A 27,875-nucleotide genomic window follows, 5' to 3' on the forward strand; every position below is an offset into this window, starting at 1 on the left:
GGCAGAATATTTTGTTTTGTCCGTTAAACCGAGGTCCTTTGTGCAGAAATTTTCTTTAATGGTACTGTCAGCAGCAAAAAGCAAGTAGCCTACGAAGTGGATTTCATGTCCCGACATTTATACCACCGATACATTTGGAATTGGATTCCAAAAGACAATTAGAAGAGTTTTTAGGAGAGCAGGAAAAAGTATGAGCACAAGGAACTTCACTCACTGCAGCTGACAAGTAGATATTTTCAAAAAGCGTCATTCGGCACACAGTTCACAGTTTTGTGTGGAAGAAAAACCATCAGCAATTATTTCTAAACTATTTCCAAAATTGAGTGTAGGGGGGGAAAAAAAAAGTATTGTGCGATGTTTAAAGGTTAGGTGGGCAGAGTCAGCATTTATTGTTGCAGGTGGTATCTTGTAATGAAAGTTCACCCAGACAGAGTCATATTTTAAATCATCAGATGATGGCACAATTGTTCGTGGCTTTTCTTTGAGAACAGAAAATGCAAAATTCGTCTGTCTACAGATGTTTTCTGGTTTGCTGAAAAAACTCCCAAATGACAAAATCGGGTGCCTTGCTAAGCAAGCACATCATGTTGGTTTTAGACAGCACTTGTTGACACATGACAGAAAGGATGAGAGCAGCATTAATGTTGGCAAACTGACATCAGCAGCACACTTTTCTGCCTAACCCCATCTAAATGTTTTGCAACTTTGAGAGTTTTGCATTTATGACCATGCTGTTTCCTCTTTGCCTCTCCATAAATCCTGTGGAAACGTGCCCTACATAACACTTTCCAAATTACCCATCTGTTTATATTACCATGTGCCTTTTCAGTATCAGTAAAGGCAAACGTATCTTTGTTAACTTTTCATCGCTTTTTCTATACAAATTAAAACAAACCATTGTGCATCACAACAAAATTGTAATGTTACAACATAAAGATAATACATTAACTATAAATACATCAAAATTGAGAAAGAACAAATTCTAGATAAAACTTACTGTCTCCATCCAATTTCCAAATCCTAAAGTTAAGACATACAAAACAAACTTCTATTCAGTGTTTTGTACATGTGTGAAACATGGTCCCTTTGAGTAAAGAACATACATAACAAGGAACTGGAGGCAAAGTTAACATTCGGAGAGATATGAAGGTACTGAGAAATGCACGGAAATTGCCTGTTGACTAAACTTACATTACACAAGGCCTGTGTATTGTTCAGCCATTATCACAATAGAATAACCTCACAAAAAATCTCTCTCATTTCTTAAAACAACTGTTGTAATAAATGGTAATATAATTACAGATACTTGTACAAGCTGAACAATATACTCAAAAGAAACATTTCACCTAATAGAAGTCCTCTTCAGTAACCTTACCAGTGCCCTGTTGGTTCTTGATCTGCTCCTGGCTTCCATATAATTCAGCTACCTGAAAACACAACATAATTAAAACTTCAAACGAGTATGTTGCTCATGAAAATGGCATGTACCCTTTTGAGACACCTGATTATAATCATGGGTTTGAATCTTGGATGTATGTGCACCTATTCTGCACTGTGATGGTAGGTAGGCTTACAATGGCCCAATATCCTGTCCAGAGGCTACTACGAGGCTCGTCCACAAAGTAAGTTTCCCTGGGGCCGTTTACAGAAACAAAACACAATTTCATGGAAATATTTATTGCAACAGATACAGCAAGTGTCCAGCTATTTTTCAACATATTCGCCACCGGAATTGAGACATTTGTCATACCGTGGGACCAACTTTTGAATACCTATGTCGTAGAAGTCTGCCGCCTGGGATTGGAACCACTGCGTGACAACCATCTCCGCCTCTCTGTCATTCTCAAAACGCTGACGCTGACCGGACAGGAATTTCTTGAGGTGTAGGAAAAGATGGAAATCACTGGGAGCGAGGTCCGGGCTGTAGGGTAAATGATTAAACACCTCCCAGCTGAACTCCTGCAGGAGACTTGCTGTCCGTCGAGCCGTGTGCGGCCTAGCGTTATCACTGACTGCACTTCAGTCAGCGGGAGCTGGAATAAGAACCTCCATCTTCAACAGCTGCAACGATGCTACTGTGAGAACGCGGGAAGTGCCGTTAGTGCATGCGCCATGCTACGTCATTGCTCTATCACATACGCACAGTCGCTTCGCGCAATATAAGGTTTGCTAGCTGTGGGACGAGTGGGAAACTTACTTTGTGGACGCGCCTCGTATAAAAGGTTTAGATTGTTTCAGAAGTAATTCTGATCAGAACAGGACAGATGACCTAATCCATGATAGTTAAAAGAAGATAAATATTGCTCATAAAGGGAAGAAAATTAAAAAGGAAAAGGAGTCAAGATATATAGCCTACGCAGATGATTTTTACTAACAACATCATCAGAAGATGATATGCAAAGAACTGTAACTAATTCGAATAGAATATTAAAGCTGTATAACAGGAAGATTTCAGTAGGACAAACAAAATCCATGGATATAAAAGGCAAATGGCAAAGAAGGGTAAAGATTGTGAATAATGACACCATTACTGAACAGGTATCAAGCTTTCACTATCTAGGATGTAAAATTTCAGATAAGCTGAATGAAGACATGGAATCAAATATTCTGAAATATAACAGAAGTAATGGAATAATTCAAAAACAGTTCAAGAAAATAACTAAACAGGTAAAACAAAGATTGCATAATGTTATAGCCAAACAAGCTCTGAGGTACTGCAGTGAAACATTGGTTTTAAGGAACAAGGACAGGAGAAGATTGGAAACATCACAGACGAGATATGCTCGACATCTTGTAGGAGTAACCTCGAGAGATAGAATGCAGGATGATAACATAAGATATCGCCTGAAAATGAGGACAGATGAAGAAATTAGAGAATATCAAATTAAGTGGTTGCAACATCTGGAGAGGATGGACAGCAACAGAGTACTCTGAATTATATTGAATTATAAACCCATTGTCCTAAGGTATTTAGGATGACCAAGAAGCCGATGGCATGATTAGTTCTGAATTTTGGAATGGGCAATTAGATCCTGAACCTTGAATAGGAAGGAAAATACACTTCTCATAAATATGGCAGCAGTGACTACAAGAGAATGTGGATGTTGCACACATCAGAAGGCAATCTTTGTTACAGACCAAAATATAAAACATACTGACCTGTGATGCTGTGGTAGCATCTTCAACAGTTTTATCATCCCGAATTCTGAGAAACCGGGGAAATCGTAATGAGATTCCTTTCACTGGATCCACCTAAAATATATATTAGTCGGTCACATAGTTTAGTATTTGTCCTTGTAGTTACAATATGACACTGACCGAAGAGCTTAATCAAAAGAATCAGAGAAATATTGACAATGAAGGCAATGTGCAGAGCATGAACAAGATAATTACAAATATGATAGATGTTGCATCATTACAAAATCTTCCTAAAAAGGAGTGCCATGGGCTATATAACGTTATAGCTCCAAAAATAAAAATGGATCAACTGAGTTTAAATATGGTGGTAACAAATCTTAGAAATCTCAACAATTTCATTAGTCTTTTTTCCCCATATAGCATGAAAACAATTTTTTCTAAATGTTATTCATAAGACATTACTCTATTTGAATGACATGAAAGCAAAAAATGAAAAAGTCTTATGAACTGTGTCAATCTCACAGTGATGGATGTCAATACTTATATAGTTGTCTAAATGTATTACAGATATTGTATATTCATGCTTACAATTCCTATAGCAGCACGATGGACAGGTGAAAGTGATAAGTCAGCACATTTTATTTCCCAAACCTGGACAGCATCAAACCAATGATCTGGTTCATGCTGGCTGTCGTAACGATAGTACGGCCGTGGTTGTGTAATCAAATGCTCCTTGAAGAATTCTGTATGTTTCTGTAGATCCTCATCACTGAATCCTGTGCCAATCTGAAGAGAACATATACAACAAAATATTAAAGCTACTAGTGAGCCAGGAATGCTCAGTCAGTAAAGTGATTGGCTGCCAGGTAAACAATCAGGATTCAATTTCCAGCAGCAGGGACAGTCTTTTCTCATCACTCCCACTTCCAGACTGTCTCTGCCCATTCAATCTCCTATACAATGGGTACCACAAAGGTCTTTCCTAGGGGCAAGTGGCTGGATCATGCAGCTTAAAACAAACTGTCACTTCTGTGTCCCTTATACATCATCATGACATTGTGCTTAGACACAGGCCAAACTTTGCCTTTACTGGTTTAAAGAATTATTAGAGCTTGAAATGGACCAGGATGACTGACATAATCTGTAACTACCCACAGTCACAGTTTGCAGCTGTCAGGCTGCCATGCAGCAGAAGACAGATATATTGCTTGTTACACTGTTTGTACATAAAGTTATATGCTTCATGTCATAAGTGGTATCACCAATTGGCAAACTGAGAATCATCTGAGGGAAACAGCATAGCTGGGCAGGTGACATGCACTGATTTCTGCATCATTTCAGAGAACATCATATACTGGGCATTTCTCATTGGCTAAAATTTGGAGGGGTAATTCTGATTCTTATATATAAGTGCAGAGGATGGGATCACCGTATGTTATGAACTGCCAGATATAACTAGATCTGTAAGAAAAACTAAAAGTACAGGTAGTGCAAAAGTTATGGCAAAAGTGCAGAAAAAATTCTCTCATTTTACAGAACATTTTCCACACATGTAACATTAAGGAACTAATAAGTGCCAATGATTTCTCTTGCTATAATGAAATAAAACTATATGACAATTTTTACTTTCAAAAACTTGATGGCTACTCCATTATCAACTACTTCCCCACTCACCCTGCACAAACTTTGGTACTCCTCATTATCTCGATCATAACAAGCCAACAGAAAACCTCCATATGTTCCTGCCCGTTTTCCACGACCCAAGTAGCCACCCAGTACCACCACATCTAGTGTATCTCCAATGCCTTCAAGGTAATCCTTCTTTAGCTTCAGCCAGTTTCGTGACCTCTTGGCAATTTCATACGTTGCATCTTCTTCCAATGTCTTCACCATCAGCCCCTCACAGTTCCCTACAACACATTTAAGCAACCCAAAATTTGAAAGATTGGAAAGACATCAAACACTTTTATTCTAAGAACCTATCTACAACAAAGGCTTAAACAATTCAAATGGTACTAATGGAAGATTTTACCATTACACTGATGCATTTCTATTTTTCTGATCCTGCCCTCCAGTCTATGTGTTATATAGTACAATATACAGTACCAAACTCATGAATTTAGGCATTCACAGTTAACAAATTTTCGCATTAATGCATGCAGAAAATTAATACTGCTTTCCACCATGCAACACAGAGTCAAAATTCGGAATCTCAGCAATCAACTTCTATCAGTGAATGTGTCTGCTAATGCTGAATACCATCACTTATTCATTTTGTCTACGTTTCCTAACCATGTACTTGATATATAAAATTACTTCCAATATATATGTATTGGAAGTAATTATATTTGCAACAAACAAGGCTGCACCCATTACAAATAAATAGGTTCATAACAACTTAACAAAAAAGAGATTAGACTATCACCAGTTGTCTTATAACCTTGACATCTATAGCAGTAAGCCAGTCACTGGAGGTTGCAAATTATACAATAAACTTCCTGCTCACATAAAACAGGTAAGAAATGACAGGCTATTCAAAATGAGGCTGAAAGAACTCTTCCTAAAAGATAGTATAATTGCATCATATTGTGAATCAAATATTAAATTAATTATTCGGTTTTGTCCGTCTAATCACAATTATATTTAAAATTTACAAATAAGATAATTAAAATATCATTTTATGTTCCACATCGAATAATCGATTTACATTTGGAACATTTTTACAACATGTTTCGGTTTCATCGAACCATCTTCAGGTGTAAAATTATATCAACAAACTTAAAACTCATTTACAATTTCTGTTGTGTAGCATTTTGGTGATGTTCATATCCAGATTATTTTCACATATTGGAGCGAATGTATTGTTTTGAAGTGAAATGCTTTTGATGTTCTACATCGGCCAAAGATGAGAGTGTAGACACGTTGATGTGTCTGGAGGTGTCTAGAAATACTAGCGTATCCGAACAGGCATGGTTCAATCAACGTGTCTACACTCTCATCTTTGGCCGATGTAGAACATCAAAAGCATTTCACTTCAAAACAATACATTCGCTCCAATATGTGAAAATAATCTGGATATGAACATCACCAAGAAACATCTTCCTAAAAGGTTGCCATTACTTAACTGAGGAATACATAAATGATGACTTCACTCATACCTGCACTTGAGTCTTCCTAATTAAATATGGCTACTCATCTCGCACATTCACCCAAACTGGCTTCCTTACCAGCCCAGTTGCATCCCTACAGGTATGCATGTCTGTTTTCTGCCATTTTGTTTTCTGTTTGATGTTGGACTTATTCCACTATTGTGCTATATAATTATAATGACAACTAATTGGTATTTTATTTTTCACTTTACTGTCACATTTATCTCACATAAACTGTATACCTGTAACCAATTCTTAGTTACAGTGTATTTTTCATTTCAAATTCACGTATTCAGGATTCAGTCTTTATAATCCTTATTTTATGTGCTTTGATGCATACATGACATATCCAATATCAATATATGTTGACATACTGGACAAATAAATGAATGAATATACAGAACACCTCATTCCTTAATTTATGGCCTCATTGCTGCATATTTCCCATATAACACATCACTTTAAGTTTTATGTTTTTAATAGCAGAGTTGCATGTGTGTAAAAATTACCTTTAACAGATCCTTCTAGGAAGTCCTGGACTTCCTCCATGGCTGAGATATCAATACTCTTGGCAAACATAAATTCCTCTTCCACTTCGTTGAAATTTTCATGAAGCAGGCCACGTCTTTTGGTCAGAGGTTCCCGCACAAGAGCTTTCCCATTTAAATATAGTAGGTCAAACATGAAGATACAAACTTGTACTTTTATCTCTGCCTCACTTGCATCCTGTAGATTATATGAGAAAGTATATTAAGATGGAATAATAGTAAGTGAATTTTTATACTGTGACAATGAAAAGCATGCATAATACATTCTCTTTACACAAATAATACAGAAATTTAACAAATGCACTCCATTTCCTACACTGACTTTAGTTTCTTTAATACTGTGTCAATAGCAGAGATTATATATGTGATGGTAAATAGATTAGAAACTGGAAATAGACAAGTATGATGAATATGAAGGTACTATTCACCTACAGAGACTCAGGAAAACCACAGAAAGTCTCAATATAGCTTCTTACACAGGCAGATTTTATCCGCATATCTCCCAGATACAAGCGTAGAATTATACCACTATCTCAATCAGCTCAGCCACAATTACTCGTACATTTATGACTCACTACAGACTAAACTTTTCTCATCAGCACAATGCTCTGAATGGACAAAACAGAGATTTACCACTTTACTCCCTACTCATCTTCACAGCTTGTGAAACTTTATCTTTATCTTACCTAACCTACTTTCATGCTTATTGATTTTTATGTTACTTGCACAAAATGAATAAAATTAGCACATAATAGGGAGCTGGATATGTCTGCATATTTCATCTTCAAATTGAATAAATCAAATTTGACAAAAATTTATATTTCAGGTCTACACTGAAAGCTGTCACAATTATTACATGTTAATTCCTATCAATATAATACTAAATCTATTTTAAATGAAGCTCTTACCAAATTTTATAAAATTTATAAAAAAAATGTATTCCATGTATTGCAGGTTATGTGCCACAGTAGCATATTGCTAAACTGTTAACCTCAGAGGTGAAGTGCAGCTGGCACAGTCCTATAGTTTTATTATTTTATTATTAGTGTTCTGTCTGACGACAAGTCCATATATTATGAACAGGATCCTTCCATCCTCTTCAGGTTGTCAGGGCCCTGCTCATACATATATACATTCTTGGCAGATGATCAGAAGTGGTTTGCCATTGCCTTCTTCTGTGTGAGTGAGTGGAGTAATTGTTGGGATGCCACGAAGAAACCGGGAAAGCCCCCAGAGGAAAACTCCGTGATGCCTACACCACAGCCTTGCCCAACACAAGTTATAAATCTGAGCACCACCGGGAATTGAACCCAGGTCCCCAGGATTACAAGGCTAGTGTTCTGACCGCTGGACCACCGTGGCGGCTATTGTTTCAGTACTATTCCATCCTGACAAGTTACCTTATACGCAAGTCAGGAGGATAAGTACGACTTTATTTTCCCACTGACTATTTGAATATCAACTAAAGAATTCAAGTTGATACTATTTGTCTTGGGATGTCCTATAGTATGAAGCTTTAAATTCCCTATCGCCATATAATAAACGGAAAAGAAAAGAGGGAGAAGAAGAGGGGGGGGGGGGGGGGATTTCTAACTTTATGTAGCATTAACAGCTTTCAAACAGATTTGTATCTGGAATAGTAGAAATCATCAGTGGCAATGAGGTATATAAAATCAAAAAGAACTCATTAGGAAAATGAGTTCTCCAAGTATACTTTCCAATGCTTTGTTTTTCTGAGCAACTAAGCTGTGCATTAATATGAAAAAAACAATAATCACCTTCCTTTTACGTGTGCTAAGAACTTGGAATGGTAAGATCTGTTGCTTCTCCTTGTCCCACGCTACAGCTTCACAGTCCAGGATGCATGAAGTAACATTTTCACCCAATGTCTTACAAAGTCGTCCAATAATGTCTGGATATTTGCTAGTGTTGTCTTCTTGATTGCGACTGTAGATACTGATGGTTCCACCTTCTGCAAGATGTATCTGAAATAAATATACTTTTTTGTAACATTAATATTTCTGACTCTTCATTTCCATAAATATGTTTTTACAAAATGTGAAAGTGAATGCCAAACATTTTGGTCCTTGTTACTTGACAGTCCCTTACATGAATATCATAAAACAGAAGGCAGCCTAAATCATTGGGTCTATTCTCTAGATTGGCTTGAGTGGTAGTGGAACCATTATGCACACTGGGTACTGAAAATTATCGTGACCGCCCTGGTGATGGAGGCAGAAAGGACCTCTGAAACGTCGGTAAACTTCTACCAGACTACACAGTGCAACAACCCAGAAGACAGCCATCTTCAGACTCACTGCCATGAAAACCTCAATCCCACATACACAACCTCTGCAAAAACATTCAGCACCACATGATGTACGAACAATCTGTAGAGTACTGTCCAATTTAAAAAGGGGATGTGACTGATAAAACAACAGTTTGTAATCCAGTTACTCTGGTCAACATACTCCATGTATCTGCTGTAGTCTTCCACAATGGTTAGCTTCAGAGTGCTGCTTTGTCATCACTAAATTACCTCCTGTCAGTGAACTGTACATACTGTCAAGTCAGCCTAGTCTAACTAGTAAGTCTTTCTTGACCCAGGATTAGTGATAGGTTTATACTACATAACACCTGTTGATGGCTAAATTGTAGCCGAAACTAGTCGTGTAGGTTCCTGTAATCGAATACTACGATGAGGAACATTAAATGATGTTTTAATCTTTTAACATTATTATAATTGTGATTGACGGTAAATTTTTAATGTATTTTTAATATTATGAATCACAATATGACGCATTTACAATATCTTATGAAGTTTATGTTATTGCACATGTCCAGATAATAAAAATCTGTCACCTACTCAATAATAACTAAAAGCAATCACATTATAGAAAAACATAGCTCCTCTGCTTATTAATTAACTGTAACTGGTTAACCAGTTAACAATTTTTATTGAACTGACAGCCCTAGTGAATAAACATACCTGTGCACGTTCACCATCATATTTCCATTCGCAGGTAAACTTGAGATTCTCAAATCGATGCAGCACATCTTGCACACCTTTAGTAGGATGTGCTAACATTGGTTTCAGGGGAATTCCAGGAGTGAGGTGGCAGTGATCAGGAAGGGCTCTGATTCCTTTCTCTAAGAGTATTGGAATTATCATGTTGTAATTTGGACATTCACTGAAAGAAATTAAATAAAAGATAATTAGTCTATTTAACTTTATTTTAGTAGTAAGACTGAATGAAAGGAAACATGACAAACTACAGGACATGAATACTCGTGCTATATGACATTGGTCCAAGAGTATTTAATCATGCTTTCTCAACTTTATCCGGGATAGCTCAGTCAGTATAGTGACTAGCTAAGGGCTGGGTGACCGGGGTTCGATCCCTGACGGAGCAGAGGATTTTTCCTCTAGCCTCTGCGTCCAGACCGACTCTGGGGCCCACCCAGTCTCCTATCCAATGGGTACCAGGGTCCTTTCACGGGGGTAAAGCGCGGCCGGGGTGTGATGCTGACCACTCACCCCATCTGGTGCCGAGGTCAAGAAAGAGTAGGAGCTATACCTCCGCTACCCCCAAGTGCCTACATAGGCGTGTAGCGGGATGCTTTACTTTTTTCTCAACTGCATATGTTATATCATGTCAAATGGCAGGATGATAATTAATGATGAAATCTTCAGTCAGGATAACTAGCATTCAGATTGAAAATTGATCTAAAGATCCTGAATACAGAACAAACATGTTAACAATTCAACATTTGGTATCTGTCCAAAAAACAACTGCTTGTGCAAATCAAAAGTGGAAGAACATCTATATTCTTAATTAAAAATACTCTTAAAAAATGTGTATTTCCCCTAAACTGCCTTATGACAGTTCTATGTCAGGCACTGATGGAAGAGATCCTTTATATGGAAAAAATACATATAAAATAAAATATTTATTTCACTAAGCTCTAAAAATGTTGTCTGCAATAACTTTTAATCCAGTGAATATTAAATGACAACAGTGTAACCTCAATATAACAAGATTTTATAAAATCAGGAAAGATGCTCCTTCTAACAGGTGCTGAATGTTATTGAAATGCATAACATCCAATCATGTCTCACAACCACTAATTATGTGAGAACCTCAAGTCTTACATACTAATTATGTATATGACAAAATGGCACTAAGTTTGAAATAATAATGTGGATAGGGTGGTATTTATTATTTTTTTGAAATGGTTATTACAGAAAATAACTAACAATAAATGAGGATTGTGTCACACGCCGTAGCCGCGCGGTCTGAGGCATCATGCTTCAGACCGGTGATACGGAATGCGCACTGGTTCGAGTCTCGGGGAAGAAGAAATTTTCTCATGAGCTTTCCACCAGTGTATGGGACCGGTGCCAACCCAGCATCGTGAGGAAATTGGGGAGCTACAATGAGTAGCATAATCCGGTCAGGAAAGCTAGCAATGGCTGGGGGTTTGTAGTGCTGTCCACACGTCACCCTACATCTGGTTGGATGATCGTTCACCTCTGCTTAGGCATGTGAACTTGAGGCCAGCAGTCAAGCTAGTCGGCTTTGGCACTCTGGAGCTGTTACGCCACGGATTTAATTTAATTTTTAATTTAAATCAGGATTGTTGCAGTTACACTGTATTTGTAGAAATTAAATTATTTTGTATGTAAAGTGGTACCTGTAATTAATTTTTTGGGGTATGAATTTCAGGACATTACAGTTATAATGTTCCATCAAAATCTGATCATCTCTTAAATTTCAAATTTGAGACATCACATCTGGAAAGCCTTGGAACTTCTATATTTACCAGTAAGTTGTCTTAAGTATAAGAGCTTCTTCATCAACGTGAGCTTTAAATGTATCTTGTGACATGCCTTTAGCTGCACTGATAACTTCAGGGGGGTAAAGCTGCCCTGGAGGTGTTGTAGCGCATGCAAGTGCAAGAGCCTGGAAACCAAAACAGCACATATTTGAATCAGTCGTTATGTTTGGTAGAATAATGGAGTAATAACAGACATTACAACAAACAAAAACTAGCATAAACAACAGTTGAACAGAGCAGATGTAACACAACTTAAATAATGTAACTTTTGAAAATTTCTGTCTTCTGGGTCATACTGCCTCCGTCATCAGGGCGATGACGGAGGCAGTATGACCTCTGAAACGTTGGTTAACATCGACCAGACTACACAGCACAATAACCCAGAAGACAGAAATCTTCATACTCACCGCTGTGAGAACCTCAAGTCTTACAATGTAACTTTTACCTGAAGAACAGACTGCTCAGCAAGACCAATACGCAATTTGCCAGCAAGGGAGCGGATGAGGAAACGAGCCTCAGAATATCGACAAGCTACAAACATTGCTTGAATCTTGTCCACTTTCTTGCTCATTGCCTGAAATTTCAAAATAAAACAACCATGTACAAGCATCTCTTATTCTGTAAACTAAATGAAAATGTAACACTGGTAAACAAAGATGTTATTTCCTCAGGAAAAAAATGTCACCTAGAAATGTACTCCTGATTCCAGGATATGACCTTAATTCTTCTCCCTTTCAAGGGACAACATACCAATTTATATTTTTTATAAGTACATGCTATATTTTAAGAAATATAATAACTTCTGAAGCATGTGTTTTGTCCAAATAATGTTTGTCTACAATCAGATTAAAACATGGCACCTTTAAATTACAATGCCAATAAACAACATATCACAGAAATATAACAAATACCAGCTTCCTTCATGCTTCTAACCTCACAAATAATACAGTGGTATTGTGTATAATAATACCGACAACTGCTCATTAACAAATGTTACTGGACTGTATATGCTTTACAGACAAACAATAATTACACATTCTCTTTTGTGTATCTCAATCTACATATTCTGGCATCCATTTCCAGTTGCTCTTGGTATAAGTTCCACTTAAAAAATTTGAAATATGTAGTTGAAAAACAAACAAATACACAGTTCAATTGAGTATTTGGGCAAATACAATATACGCATTCATAAAAAACTTCTGCAGATACCACAGTTTGAAAATCTAACCTTCAGATCCACACTAGCCTTCTAGGCTTTCCATTTGGATACCTGCAAATATGGATGTTCAAGTGAGGTAGCCTTTACCACTGTTTAGTTACAGAACTTATTCATATAGTAAGTCTCGAAAAGTCATTAAGATTAATAAATGTTTTTCTGCAAACTATGCAGAAATATTGCTGCCTTTGCGTAATAGATGCTCGGCATAACTAATTGTAATTAATGGAGGGTAAAGAAAAGCCACACATGGACAAATACAAAGAAAATATGTAGCTTAGATGTGTCATGTTTGTGTTGAACTAAGTATGTATTTATTATTCCAGTCTATACACAAACTTAATTTAAAAATGTTGTTAAAATTATAGCGCTTTTCATCGTATTACGATGTTACATTTATTCGGCGCTTATTATTAACGACATGTTTCGATGCTATTATTGCATCATCTTCAGGTTTATATCGTCATTTCTATCTTTAAAACTATTACATATTTCAATGCAACCATTTATTGATTTATTGATTTGTTTTGTAGATTTTCATTTGTAGATTTTTCAGTCTTCGTAATGTTCATAGTCAGATGTTCATTTTCAATTTTGTGATGTGTGGTGTGTCCTACATCTGCTATCGGGTGATGACAATAGACTTAGAAAATTCTTATCCCTTTATTTTTTGTTGCACAGAGACCTGGACTGAAGGTGTTTTACTAAAACTGTATCAGTAAATTGCTACTTCAACTTGTGCAGGTAGACAAGTGACTGATTCCAACATTATTAATGTATTGTCATGTCAGAAAATGTAACCATTAGCTGATCTTTTGTGCTTCTCCATTCTAATCTGTCACTGGCCCTGTACCTATAGCAAAGCATAGTATCCTACTTTGGGAGATCCCACAGTAATTTCCTGGTTTCAAAAAACGCCTGCCTGCAACATTGTGAGAAGCTATGTGTTAGAGCGCTCTTTTGTTGGTGGCCATAATCAAGCCCTCCCTATAGGTCCCTGTGTCCTCAAGAGGATTCATCTCTTTAAGGTTTTGGCCTTAAGGTACAATTTGGCTGCACGCGACAGAGACAAGCGACCGAGGCAGGCGACAGAGACGGGAGACGGACACATCGCAGCTTGTCGCCACACACTTTTGAGGTGACGACTGAGACATGCGGCAAAGTGTTTGTTTTCTTTGTTTTGTTGAGACATACGTGCACATATTCTGTGGAAAATGAGTACAAAAATGCTTCTAAAAAGGTTACTCGAAGAAGAAGAAGAAGATGATGTGTTGCTGTATTATTTGTTGCGAAAGAAACAAAGAAAACCTATGAGTTCAATATTCAAAACCAGACGTGAAGAAGGTTCTTTCTGTCGGTGGTCAGTGGTCGGTTTTCTGTTACTAATTCTACCAATTGCTCATCTTGGTAAATTTAATTTCTGCCATTATTTTACTCAACAACACACGTGCTGCCTGAGCCCGTCGCGAGACACTACTGGTCCGAGAGCGGTCTCCTGTGCTTTGTCTCTGTCGCCTGTCTCTGTCTTTGTCTCGCGCTCGTAATTGTACTTCATACGATTGTACAGAGAGCAGACAGGAAGGGACCAGTCTCGGTCTCGTAACTCTGTCGCCTGCCTCGGTCGCTTGTCTCTGTCGCGTGCAGCCAAATTGTACCTTTATAGGCATCCTGATCAGGGCCTCCCTGGGTAATGCCATGTACCCTGGTTTATATATGCCCCTGGTACTATCTTGGTTCTCCCAGGCTTTAAACTTACTCCTGGCATTCCAAAAACTTAAGTTTGTGCCAAATGACTGTCTACCTAAAGCTACATACGGCAGAACACCTTCGTCCACAGGTCTGCTGGAACCACCAGTTTCCTGTGGTGGTGTGCCAGAACGACCGATCTCCATACAGGTGACCTCAATCGCATTGCATAAGTAAAAGTAACAAAAACTCATTCAGAATAATCTGTCTCTAAGTCAAGATTCAAACACTGGTCAAGAAGAGAAAAAAATTAATTCTTTCTTGTGTATACTTACAGCATGGCCTGACATCTGTGCAATATCCTTCAGTTTGCTGAAAACACTATGAACAGTAAGTTTTGCTGGTTGGAACATCATACGCTGATTACTGCGACTCTGTTCAGCCACAACACCCAAATCTCCAGTGGCATTAGTATCAGACTTGATTTGGGCAACAGTTCTTCCTGTACTCTGTGCAACAGCTTTCATCAGTGTTGTCTCTGCTATACCAAGTTCAATACCTTACAAATACAAAGAAGATGCTGAAGTGAAAATGTTTAATATGGGCTGGCAGGTGGAGAGTGTAGACTGACTGTATTAATGTGACTTAAATAGCTGAAAGTAATTTATAAGAGTAATATATGTTCAATATGATAACAGAAGAAATCCATGTTAGAAGCTTTGAAAATGATGACAGATAAGAAACATTTCGTATGATATTTAAGCAATAATCTGCCTTACCATTTACTTAATGCATTTGCCTAAATTTTTTGTGTACTGTTTTTATTGAAATACCTCTCAAAATAACTATTATTATGTTTATTCGTGCAAGTTCAATTATTAGGAACTTTACTAGAAGTTGCATGTGAAAAGGTCGTCATTTATCTTCTTAAGATCCATTATACATGACATCACTCTCCCTTTCAGTCTTTCAAGTAACTTCATTACATAGAATACCCAACCAAAATTTCATGTTTATGTCACGTCAAAGAATACCATATGCAGAGCTCACTTAAGTCTTCTTGATTTAATCACTTTTAATTATAACAGGTGAAGAATACAAACCACTGTCAAGAAATTGTCACCACTCAACTGACAGGAATATTCTAGCATTGACAAAGATTTGCGTAAAGATAAACAATCAGATTAGTGTACTACCACATAGTATAAATATTTTAATATTTTGTAAAAGTGGTACATAAAATGCTTCAATAAAGTCCTTCAAAAAATGTTTAATACAGAACCAGTATTTCTACTTAGCTACTATGGTATTCTATAAACTTTGTAAAACTGATGAGTAAAAACATTTTATTTTATGTTTAAAATGTGAGGTGTGCACTAAAGTCAGGCAGATGCTGTAAGCTGACAAATATTATAAAATATCAAAAGTGGACATTATGGAGACCCCCTAAAAACAATGAAAAAAAAAGATACCTTCATAGGCTGGAGCCAGTTTGTTGAGACAGAGGTATACACTGGGCAGCAAGTCTTCCGGGCTGAGAACTATCACTGAGCGAAAATAGTTTGCCAAAATTTCAATTATCTTGAGACGAGCACTGACACCCTCAATTTCCTCTAGGGTCCTAGCCAAGGCAAGGTACGGGACTCTGAAATAAACCAAATAGGATTTTAATTTTCCATTCTGGACATAATTATTATTATGTAATAATAATCCGTGGCGTAACAGCCCTCTGAGAGCCAAAGCCAACTAGCTGGCTGCTGGCCTCACGTTCACATGCCTAAGCAGAGGTGAACGATCATCCAAACAGATATAGGGTGACATGTGGTCAGCATGACGAACCCCCAGCCATTGCTAGTTTTCATGACCGGATTACGCTACCCATTGTAGCTCCCCAATTTCCTCACTATGCTGGGTTGGGACTGGTCCCATACACCAGTCAAAAATCTCATGAGAAATTTCTTTCCCCCCCCGAGACTCGAACCAGCGCGCATTCCATATCACCAGTCCAAAGCATGATGCCTCAGACCACGCGGCTACGGCGTGTGATATTTTTATTATGTACAATTAATATATATAAATTTTTTGAAGTTTCAAGGAAGATCAAAATTATAAAATGTGTCTGTAGTGGACACAATAATCCCAAGCATTGGGCACCATAAAATTTTCACTGTACTGCATTTGGAGTATTGTAAAACGGTTTCACTATGTTCACACATGCAACATTTTAAAATTACTTAGCTGCAGATTACAGATTCAGCTGATAGTAAAATACTAAAAGTTATTCTAATCAAATTACTTCATCAATCTGCAGAAAAGTATGGAAATTATGATAGCCATAACTAGTGAATTTAAATAAATTATAGCCAATATGCATCTGCATTATAGAGGACCTTGTATAAACGTATATTGCAAACAATTTGTTCCTAGGATGTGCTGAATGATGCTCTTTACACACAAAACAAGTCAAAGCCTGTTGAATATCATCATGTAACACACTCCAATAAATATTATGGGTCTTGCAAAGACATATTCAAAACAATTTGTCATAGTGTGAAATTTCTGTGAAAACAATGTGTATTTTATAGCAAATGACTGAAAACAGTGTATATCTAATATTTGTTGGTAATTACCTCCTAATTTTTAGAAGATGCACTTAAATCTGCTAAACTTTGTTGAGGCTCACCTAGACTTCATATGTGCCTGCCTACCTATATCAAGGTCTTTCCTTCAGGGCTTTTAGCCAACATTTTATATGCATTTTTCATGACCCCCAAGCATATTACATGCTCTACCAATCACACCCCCCTTTTAACCCTACATATATTCAGTACCTGGAAGAAGTAATTCTTCAATTTATTCAAAATACTCATCTTTTACCAAGTTAGTCCCAAGTTGGTAATACTTCTTGAATTTACATGTCTCTAGTATTTTTATTCTTACTCTTTGTTTCAAACTCATTCATTTTGTCTTCCAGATGTTCCCTTTCATGGTCCTAAAGATTCAACTGGCTTCACGTTTATATATACTGAATGTATTTCTATGACGTACTTATCTCCCCTGTTCCAAAAAGCATCATCAATGGGATGATATTTGACTTTTGTGGGGTCATAATTAGTTCCAACATCCTCAGAACTGTCCTTCAGTGTTATCTTCTTCCCCGCTGCTGATTTATTGGGCAGACTGGCTTCTCTCTTAGATGATGGTGATGTCTTACTTTGCTGTGCTGCTGCGTTTGTGCTTTTGCGAGGTGCTAAAACAAAATGTTAGATTATACATGTTTTTAATGGTCATATCATTCAACTTTCTTTGAAATAATTATATTACATATTTGTACAAGGACATGATAAAAACTAAAATCAATGTCTGGAATCAAAATTTATAAAAAGGACATAAGAATTTCCATCACATTAATCCAACTCTAAGGCAACCTGAAAAATAAGACAGTTCTCCCATTCAGAGCAGAGAAACACTATAACTTGTCCACAAAAACATCTTACATACAAATTTCAGGCACAAACATAATTTTGCACACAGAAGCCCTACTGGTAAAACATGCACCTCATAAGTATTCTTTGTCTTTCTTCCAATGCACATTCCCATAAATATAGTATTTGACAGATTTGACACATTCACCTCTTAAGCAGTTCACAAGAACAACATTTCAGAGGTCATACTGCAGTATGACCTCTGAAATGTTGGTTAACATCGACCAGACTACACAGCGCAACAACCCAGAAGACAGAAATCTTCATACTCACCGCTGTGAAAACCTCAAATCTTACAATATGCAAAGATGTTTGTTACAAAGAAAGTCTTACTTCCACACAATATCTTGAACTGGAGCAGGGAACAGAAAACACGGATGTAAACTAAACTTGAAGAATAGCTTTGGATAGAATGTAGTAATTTTGGATTCTGTAGTAAGAGAGAATTTATCATACCAAAATAATTATAGAGTGTACAAGTCACAGGAGGGAGGGGAACTGTCTGATTCTACGCAACCAAGCTCTTTCAATCACTAACTTTTTATAACAGTGAACGGCACAGGAGAATGTTCATGATTGGTAATTACATAAGGATTTTAAAGGTGGCAGCTGCAATCTATTTTAAGGTAGCTATATAGAATTTGTCTGAAGAAGCTGGGTGAAAGAATTTAACACCTCAGAGATGACAGGTATAGTCCACGAGCCACGAGAGTAGACCTGACATCTTTGAGGGAGGTGGGGTAGAATTCTGCGCTACTAGCGGACCGAAAAACACTCGCAGCTTATACAGGCCGTACGTCGTGAGGTAATGTACTGACTGACTTATAGCACAATGTTCTTAGGTAAGTAATACATCACCAGCGCATGCGCAGAACCCATTTTCCCCCTGCCACACAAGCAACGGCTGACAAGGCCACGTCTACTCTCGTGCCTCACTAACAATAGCAATGCAGCCAGTATTCAAACTTAATACGTCTTGCATACAGGTTCAGAGCACTAGCACTGCAGCGTGGTATAAGGAAGAGAAACAAGAGTGTGAATAGGTATCAAGGTAGTTAATATCATTACCAAAAAAACTGTGAATTGGTTTCTTTGATGATGATTGCTGTATGCTATTGCCTCCAACAGACGAATTTTTCAACTTATTCTTCCTCTTTACGTTACTTCCTTCCATGTCTTGGTTCTCCTCTCCACCAGCCCCTTCCTTGATGATGGATTTTTTATCTTTTGATCCAACTTCATCACAGTTTTCCATTTCTTTGTCCTCAATATCTGCACACAGGCTCTTCACATTCAAATAAAAAAAACTACAATTAACCCTCTGATGACATGGCATTTAAAAGGAACCTTACTGTGCACCTGGGGGGGGGGGGGGGGGGTGGAGATTTAAATATTTAGGCTCTATAAATGCAGTACTTGAATTAAACTGTTTTAAAATCAAATGAATGGAAGATTTCAAAGTACAAGATGGCTCTCCAATCACAAGATATTACAGAAAGCCATGAGATGATAACATAAAACATTTTGATGCATAAAAGACATACAAGCTGTTACTTCGAGTGGTGATATGAAGCACTTTTACAAACACAAAATCTAAGTTTACAGTCAAGGACAGATCTCCATGTACCAAGTGGAAGTGCTTTGTTTTCACTACAATGCTGTATGGTTGCCTCCAAGAAAAGTTTATAAACAGATTCAGAGTGGGAATGAGCCAGTAAACTTTCTTTATTCATGACCATTACTTATATACTAATAATGCAAACACACATTGCTTGTACACACATACCAGAATCAAGGGCAAAGCTTCATCTACAAAACTATTTTTTACATTCAGAGTAACTGAGACGCCACGTAAGCAAGAACAGACTAACTGAGATGCTGTTTTCTCTGTTAAACCACCTTACATGGCTGGTAGCCCAAGAGGAATCCATTATACATACTGGCAATGAAAGCTTCAGATCATATACAGGGTGAGTCAAAAGTATGTTCACAAACTTTGTGTGCGTGTTCCAGGATCAAAAATAAGAAAAAATGTTCCTATGAACATGGGGTCACAAATGTTTCACTTTCGAAATAATAGGCAAAAATAAGTTTTGCTATGACCATATAAGAGCCCACACAGGTCATGTCATGTTGTAACTTATTTGTGCTGGGCTGTATTCAAACAGTCAAAATGCAGGGATGTCTTTTTTATAAGTGCAATGAGCATTAATTGTCGAACACTACCTGCCATTTCCTTCTTACTTAACTTACCAGAAAGAGTTTAGGGACATTTCCCGATTCTCTTGTAACAAAAAAACTAACAGTATGTCACCTAGTGAACCATCTCAGTAACACAGGAAACATGCAGAACAGACTCTGTTCTAGTCAACAGTGTTGAGTGACAACAGTTTGGACAACATTTGTCAAATTTTGTTGAACAAAGTTCATAAAAATTGTTTTTTTCTGATTTCAGTGTAGTTTATATTTTGACAAACAGAATACGAGGTGCGATCGGAAAGTTTCAAGACTGCGTCAATAGCGGGCGAACCGGATGTAGTACGAGCTTCTGCCGCTAGGGGGTGCGGCCTACATTCATAGTGAATCAGTGTGCCAGCCGGCATCATCGAATTAGCATTTGTTTCTTAGTTACAGGCGTTTTGGTAGTGCATTACATCGACCCCCCTGCGATTTCGGAATGGCGGATTTTCATGAACAAAGAGTGTGCATCAAACTTTGCCAAAGACTCGCCAAAACGGCTACGGAAACCTATGAAATGCTAAAGCAAGCATTTGGGGAGTCCGCAATGGGTCGTGCACAAACTTTTGTGTGGCATTCACGTTTTAAAAATGGCCAAACCTCTGTCGATGATGACGAGCGTTCTGGACGACCATCTTCGAGCACAACGCCCGAAAATGTTACGAAGATTCGGCAGGCCATTCACAAAGATCGACGTCGTACCATCAACGACTTGTGCGACATTGTTGGGATAGGCTATGGGACCTGTCAGCTGATTCTAAAGGAAGAACTCCACATGCGACGCATCGCAGCCAAGTTTGTGCCAAGGCTCCTGTCTGAGGACCAGAAGCAGTTCGGCAGTTTTTGGCCTCAAACACCATGGCCGTCATCCCGCACCCTCCTTATTCGCCGGATTTAGCTCCGTGTGACTTCTTCCTCTTCCCAAAGATGAAAATTCAGCTAAAGGGAAGGAGATTTGAGACGATAGAAGAGATTCAGGCAGAATCGCAGATGGTGCTTGACAGGCTGACAAAGAAAGATTTCCAGGGATGCTTCCAGGCTTGGCAGCGGCGCTGGGATCGTTGTGTTCACTCCCAGGGGAACTACTTCGAGGGTGATGGATGAATTTAATAACTGAGATAAGTGTACGGGTTTTTATACGCGCAGTCTGGAAACCTTTCGATCGCACCTCGTATGTGTCAGGAATGGGTTGCATAACTTTCAAATCATCCTATATTTGGGAGGTACCTGGTTGTAATCACAGATGAAAACATCTCTCTGCATTTCTATGGCACCATAAAGTTCTATTGTTTCTTTGTAAACATGTTATGAAGTACAACAGCACTGAAATATCTAGCACATTCAGATGTATACCTGTTTCTCTTCTTCTTTAACAGCTCCATATTCTGTTTCTTTATTGCCATTTATGGTTGTTTTGGTTTTTTTAGTTTTCGATCTTTTAGCTGCCTCAACTTCCCTTGTAATGCCTGGCAACAGCTGTTTCACTCCTCTAAATGGTGCAGAAGCTGTAACAATAGCATGTTTATGCTACAGTATTATAATATTAATTTTAATCTCTTCTTTCAGTTTGGCTGAAAGAATAATACAAATTCTGAAATCAGATGACAATCATTATCTGTACATCTATCAGTGTAATACAGCATATTACAACCTTAAATTAGGTCGTGACTGCTTCCTTCCATATCCTTTCCAATTCATTATTCACTATCAGATTCTCATTTTACACTATATAGTCTGAAATACTGAAAGTGTTGTTAAATAAACTATACATAAATAAAATAATGAACCTCTCAAACATCAAAACTACAGATTTCTGTCTTCTGGGTTGTTGCGCTGTGTAGTCTGGTAGATGTTAACCAACGTTTCAGAGGTCATACTTCCTCCATCACACACATACTTGTGAAAGAATTTCTGCACAGATAAACAACATAAATCAGCATTCTGAAAGCTGTACTACAAACTACCACTACTGCATCATACTTGGGAGAGGTCCAATTCCCAGTGTGGTAGACTGTTATCCTGACTAAAGTTTCCTATGGTTTTCCATGGTACTTTTAGACAAATGCCAGGGGAATCATCTTACTAGAGGCCACAACCACATCCTTTCACACCCTCCAGATTCATCTTTTACAATAATCTCTCATTTGAAGCTACATTATTTATAAAGCTGAGATAGTGTCAGCAAATAAACCAACAAAAGTAACGAATTTCTTATGAAAATCTCATGTAACATATGTCCCAATGTCAGGACCCATGTGCTGACATTGGGACTTTTGTTGGTTAATGTCTGTCACATAGGAATCATGCCATGCTTGTGGGGCTGACCTGAAATCATCTTTCAGAGCAAATTTACACATATATTATAACATCTAAAATGGTCAATAGTTCTTCATTAAGAATAAAACAAATAGTGTCCAAACAATTACAAATTGTTCATGTGATTAATCTATTATGAGATGCACTTAAGTATAATAATATTTGTGAGTAGACACTTCTGTGAACAAAGATTTTTTTAAATTATATTTATGAAATCAGAGGGTCTTTTTAGTTTTACAGACACTATACAGATGGTGTTTCCATATTACACAGCATATACAAAACCATTAATAAATTTCTGCATACAAAGCATTCTCAAGCACTCATTTGGCTTGCAGGAATTCTATGTAGGATAATGTCCAACACATTATCCTTATAATGAACCAACCAAAGTTATAAACATTTAGAGAATCATTACCAAGCTATATCAAATTCTTCTGGCAGAAGACTAACATAACGGTAACTATAAATCTTCAACCTGACTCACCAGTTTTTCTGGATGGAATTCCTTCTGAAGCATCACCATGGGTTCTAATACTATTCCTCTCAGGAACAGGAGAGGAAGACGTCTTTTTCTTCTCTGGCAGCGATGAACTGTCAAAGATGGCAAAAATGCCAGTATACAATATGTAACAAATATGAACCTGAAAACTACTTGTGATGTTCATCAATTTCAGGCTTTCATGATGATTAAGTACTGATGTGAATCCTACTTTTGGGTGTTGGCACTTTGTCGAACTAGCTTGTTGTCATCACCCTGATGATGGAGGCAGCAGCAACTTCTGAAACACTGGTAAACTTCTACCAGACTACACTGTGCTACAACCCAGAAGCCAAAATGCTGACCTGTTAGCTATTAAAATAGGTGGTGGCTTTTTAAAGGGTTAATGAAAACAATATAACATAAAATTCTACAGTACTGTAATGACAACATTATGAATCAAAATGACAGTAAAACACAGGGGACACTTGGCATTTTATAAACATTATATTAGGCATTAACAAGCATTTCTTTTTAACAGTATAATTTTAGAGTTTAAATAAACAACCTGACACAACACAGAAGTCACATGGCATGAGTCCCACCTGGTGACAGTGGAGGACCAAATGAAACGTGAAGGTGGTATGATTACAGGGACCAGCACAAACTGGGCGAAAACACCAAAGTTCAATGGATCCACATCCTGGGCATTAATCCACCACCAGTTCAAGGCTGCAACCAATTACAAGTAAATGTACTGCAAGAAGGCCAAGCATCTGCTCTCTGACTTGCAGGGACACTCTGCCAAATTTTTAGTGTCTCATCGAAGCAACACATAAGGACATCATTAGGGCTCTGAAAGGCTATCATAGAAACCATCATATGGCAGTGATCTACAGGGTGCAACTCAAAGCCAAGATTGAGATGACTGACGAGTCATGACAGGAGTTGCAGCAGCTGTCGATTAGTTGGTGCACCGGGCCCTTGTCAGACAACCTGTGTTTTCCGAAGGAGGCTGCCCAAGCATTCATCAATGGAGTGTGAGACTGACAAGTGATGTAGCTATTCCACATGGGCAGAGACAGGTCACTTAATGAGGCCCTCATCCAGGCCCTAAAGCCAGAGGCAGCAGCCAGAACACCAGATAGGCTGACAATGAGACAAGCATCTAGAAGTGTCAAGTGACAGGATGAAGACCCACTATGATCACCTGGCCAAATCTGCAAGGTTCCAGAAGGGGACAAAGTCTGGCTGTGCCATCCACTCCAGATAAGAAGAAAGTCATATAAGCTCCAGCCATTCAGAGTTGGCCCACAGACAGTGATAACCAGATGAGGGAGCATTGTCATGCACTGTAAATACAAGCCCCTCCATCATGAGATGTGATGAATGGCCTACAGCACACATGGAGCAACCAGATCATACCATTTTCAAGTACTTTGGCCAGAGTTCTGAACACAAACATTCTACAGACTTGTGGAAAGGACTGCAGACATCTGCTAGCCTCTGGAAAACTTGCAAGTACAAGAAAACTGGGTTGCTGGGACTTAAGTTCAGTCATAAGTTGATTATCAAGCAGAAGCCTAGTTATGAACTGTGAAGTGCTCTGCACACACTGCTCACTCAGAGTCAACACTGTTCACCACTGACTTCTCACTCCATTATCATATCGCCACTTCAATACTGCCACTTGTTACAGGAGTCTGTGTTCATATAAAAACAAAGGACATATTACATTCTTCAAGAAGGAACTTGTTAGCTGTAGAATGCCTGGAACCAGGATTTGCTACTACCACCAAGATCTGCACCGGCGGCGGCTCCAGGCGGGCACGCGCCCTGACCCTTCCACGCACACCGCCGCGCCCTCCTACTGGGGTTACTAGAAGGTGTATGTTAACCATTCAGTGATGACATTGCCACAAGTGGCTACACGAGGTGCTGAAAAGTGATGGAAGGGTGGCCAGCATCCACAGTAGTCAGTTCTTATGACAATTATATTAAAAGTGATATCCTTAAATCATGAAAGACTTTTCTAAGTCACTAGCTTCAAAATAACAAATGTTATTAATTTTATTTTTTCTTACAATCTTAAGGGATAGTTTCACGTAGTGGCTTGGCACTTATAAAGTGAAATTCTTTCCGGTAGCTTATTAATGATCTGCTTCTTCATACATTGATATGGTCATCTATTTCTTCAGCTGTACTATAGTACATGACATGACTGACTCTATGGTGCAACAGCCCGAAGCCAAGCCTTGGCGTCCTCCCATGTGGGAGGTTTCTTTGTCTTCCTTGAAGTGTGCATTTATGAGTAGTGAGTGACAAGCCCACTGCCTCTGCACAATTTCTACTCAACCCTGATTTGTCTGCTAGAGCCATCGAGTAGTGAATCAGGAAAGACTTGAGTAAGAAATGGTCGCTGAATTTTGTTTACAAAACATCTCATTCATGCTCGTAAGGTTCTTTAATTTGCCATAAATCTACGACATGGGACCGCCGGCTTTACTACCCCTCCGAAGGAAGTTGTGCTACAGATTTTCATCACCCTTAAAAATCCATCAACCTCAGCTCTGTTTGAACACGCAAACCTTGGGTCCAGTGGCAAGCACACTAACCACTAGTCCACCAAGGATGACAGTACATGATATGATCTGTATTTATTTTGTGCTAATTAATGTTTTACTTTTATGTTGAATATAATTTCCATCCTAAAGTATTTGTATGATTATGCTATATTAAGGGTGATAACATTCAGTTACTCACAGTATATTAAAGTTTGATATTAAATCATTATAAACTTCATACTGAAACTTTTAGAGTCCTTGGTAACATGTATAGATTACTGCATATCTACCTGTGTGAAAAGACATTTTCAAAGATGAAATATGTAAAATCTCAATACAGGTCAGCATTAACAGATGAAAATTTACAATTAATTTTGATGATAGGGAGTACTGAATTTAAACCTCAGTTTGGTGAAATGTTATCTCATAACAAGCAATTCCATTCTTCTCATTAGTAGAGATGTACTATTTCAAACAACTGTAGTCTACTTATTATTAAGTTACATTTTGAAGATTTCCATCTTCTGGGTTGTTGCGCTGTGTAGTCTGGTCGATGTTAACCAATGTTTCAGAGGTCATACTGCCTCTGTCATCAGGGCGATGAATATGCCAATAGGGTGTGAGGTGCTAGGTTTATAGGCCGGAAAGTCAAAGGTGTAGCCTGCCCCAAGCCAATGGGAGCAGGCATGGGAGAGGACCAATGGTAGCACGTGGGCGAGAGTGGGAGAGGGAGAGAAAGTAGAGAGAGAAAGGTTGAGTTTGGTTGGATGGACCAACCTTTCTCTCTCTACTTTCTCTCCCTCTCCCACTAGCTATAAGTAGAAATATAAGATTAGACAATCAGAATTCAGAATTTTAATTTTAATTCAGGATAATTTTGTTCATTTAAAAATGACATCAGCAGGTCAGACTACATAGCACCGAATGGTATGATGATTACTGAATTACTGGAAAGAATACAAAAGGAAGCAATTTGGCCTAATTTTAGGTACTAACCCTGAATTTACTTGGGGAAACTGATGACAACCATGAAAGCTATGTCAACAAAGTTGGTCACCATACCAAAATTTGAAACCAGGGCCTCCCAAATATGAAGAAGTGCAGTGGTGATACTTAGGATTTAATACATTTAGTCAGAAATACATCTACAATCATAGGAAACAGAAAAAGAACTCTGTAAACCTTTAACAGATTTAATAAAAGATGTTCCCCTTATGATGGCATGGCTAGTATCAAAACATAACAGGTGGCATATTACATAAACTACATATTAATGGTAATAAAATGTTAACCAAGTTGCATATGATGGTTATAACATTAACATGTGAAACTCTGTACAATTAAAATGAATTAAACTGGTAAAATTAAGATACTTTAGCTTTGACAGACCAATGGCATAATCTCCATCTTTACACTTACTCATTATGTATAACTTCAAATAGTACACAAACCTGGATGAAGCATCTAATTCTTCTTCACTATCACTCAGAATTCTGCGCCTCTTCTTCTTCTTCTTGAATGAGGAAGTTACTTTAAATGATGATACATTTCTGTCTGCCTCTGATCCATCTTCTTTGCTAGGTGGGCAGAGTGATAAAATTGTTGTCACCATTCTTAAATGTTGCCACAAGCAAATATCTGACTTAAACAAATGTTTCAGAATCACGCCCTCGTGCCGATTTAAAGGTACGCAATACTGGAGCGTGCAACTGTTCAGAGGTCTAAAGAAATACCAAAACTTCCTTGCATTACACAATGATTTAGCCATTACTTCAATGTTAAATTCACTGCAGGGAGAGACGCTACTGACAGCATATTTTATTATAGAACATACCAATCATCGTTACTAGACGAATCATTGTTACTAGGCACCTCTGACTTCTCAGGAGCACTCGAGAAAAATGACCTGTGCGTGACATCAAACAAAAAGGTTTATACATAACCTCAAAACAAAGACTTAACCTACAGCACCCAAAGTTAATAAACTGAATAACTTTAAAATAGAAAAGTTGTCATAACACAGAAAATCCAATAATCATCTTGCAAACTAATAAACATGTACATTAATAAATGCCAAATTTATTTACTTACGTAATTTGTCTCTGATACATTTACCCGCCCTTTTCAATCATTTGTCCACAAGCACAGATGAAAAGAAAATATTACCATCACTGAGGAAAGAGTATAGAGACACTAACTTACCAAAGATCAAAAA

The 27,875-nt window shown here is 37.9% G+C and overlaps 1 protein-coding gene across 2 annotated transcripts; it reads right to left on the reverse strand.

Annotated features, from left to right (window-relative positions):
• Positions 1-897: 897 nt before the first annotated feature.
• DNAlig1 (DNA ligase 1) lies at positions 898-27,847 on the reverse strand. 2 transcript variants are annotated; one of them, XM_022062165.2, is made up of 18 exons: positions 27,752-27,846; positions 27,495-27,566; positions 27,112-27,237; positions 23,103-23,209; positions 21,653-21,804; positions 19,130-19,346; positions 17,625-17,826; positions 16,049-16,221; positions 14,912-15,135; positions 12,120-12,248; positions 11,660-11,799; positions 9,825-10,026; positions 8,614-8,820; positions 6,797-7,013; positions 4,813-5,048; positions 3,727-3,924; positions 3,160-3,252; positions 898-1,427 (listed from the first exon to the last, which is right to left on the reverse strand). In XM_022062165.2, the coding sequence occupies exons 1-18, from the start codon at positions 27,769-27,771 to the stop codon at positions 1,347-1,349; spliced, it is 2,796 nt and encodes a 931-aa protein (XP_021917857.1). In that variant the 5' UTR covers positions 27,772-27,846; the 3' UTR covers positions 898-1,346. The 2 variants fall into 2 exon arrangements, with proteins under 2 accessions (XP_021917857.1, XP_021917859.1); XM_022062167.2 differs by lacking the exons at positions 19,130-19,346; positions 21,653-21,804 and having other exon boundaries at positions 27,752-27,847.
• Between the last annotated feature and the right edge of the window lie 28 nt (positions 27,848-27,875).

Source organism: Zootermopsis nevadensis, unplaced genomic scaffold (assembly GCF_977971745.1).
Source record: "Zootermopsis nevadensis isolate Lab colony 2312 unplaced genomic scaffold, Znev_1.0 Znev_ptg000011l, whole genome shotgun sequence".
Lineage (NCBI taxonomy): Eukaryota > Metazoa > Arthropoda > Insecta > Blattodea > Termopsidae > Zootermopsis > Zootermopsis nevadensis.

Bases quoted from the DNA above. Each gene is read 5' to 3' on its own strand.
- DNAlig1 (XM_022062165.2), bottom strand. From the start codon at position 27,771: ATGTATCAGAGACAAATTAC. The intron at 15,136-16,048 runs GTATCTTTTTTT...TGTATTTGTAAG, and splicing joins ACTGGCTCCAGCCTATGAAG to GTATTGAACTTGGTATAGCA. The intron at 3,253-3,726 runs GTAAGCATGAAT...TATATATTTTAG, and splicing joins ATCGTGCTGCTATAGGAATT to GTGGATCCAGTGAAAGGAAT.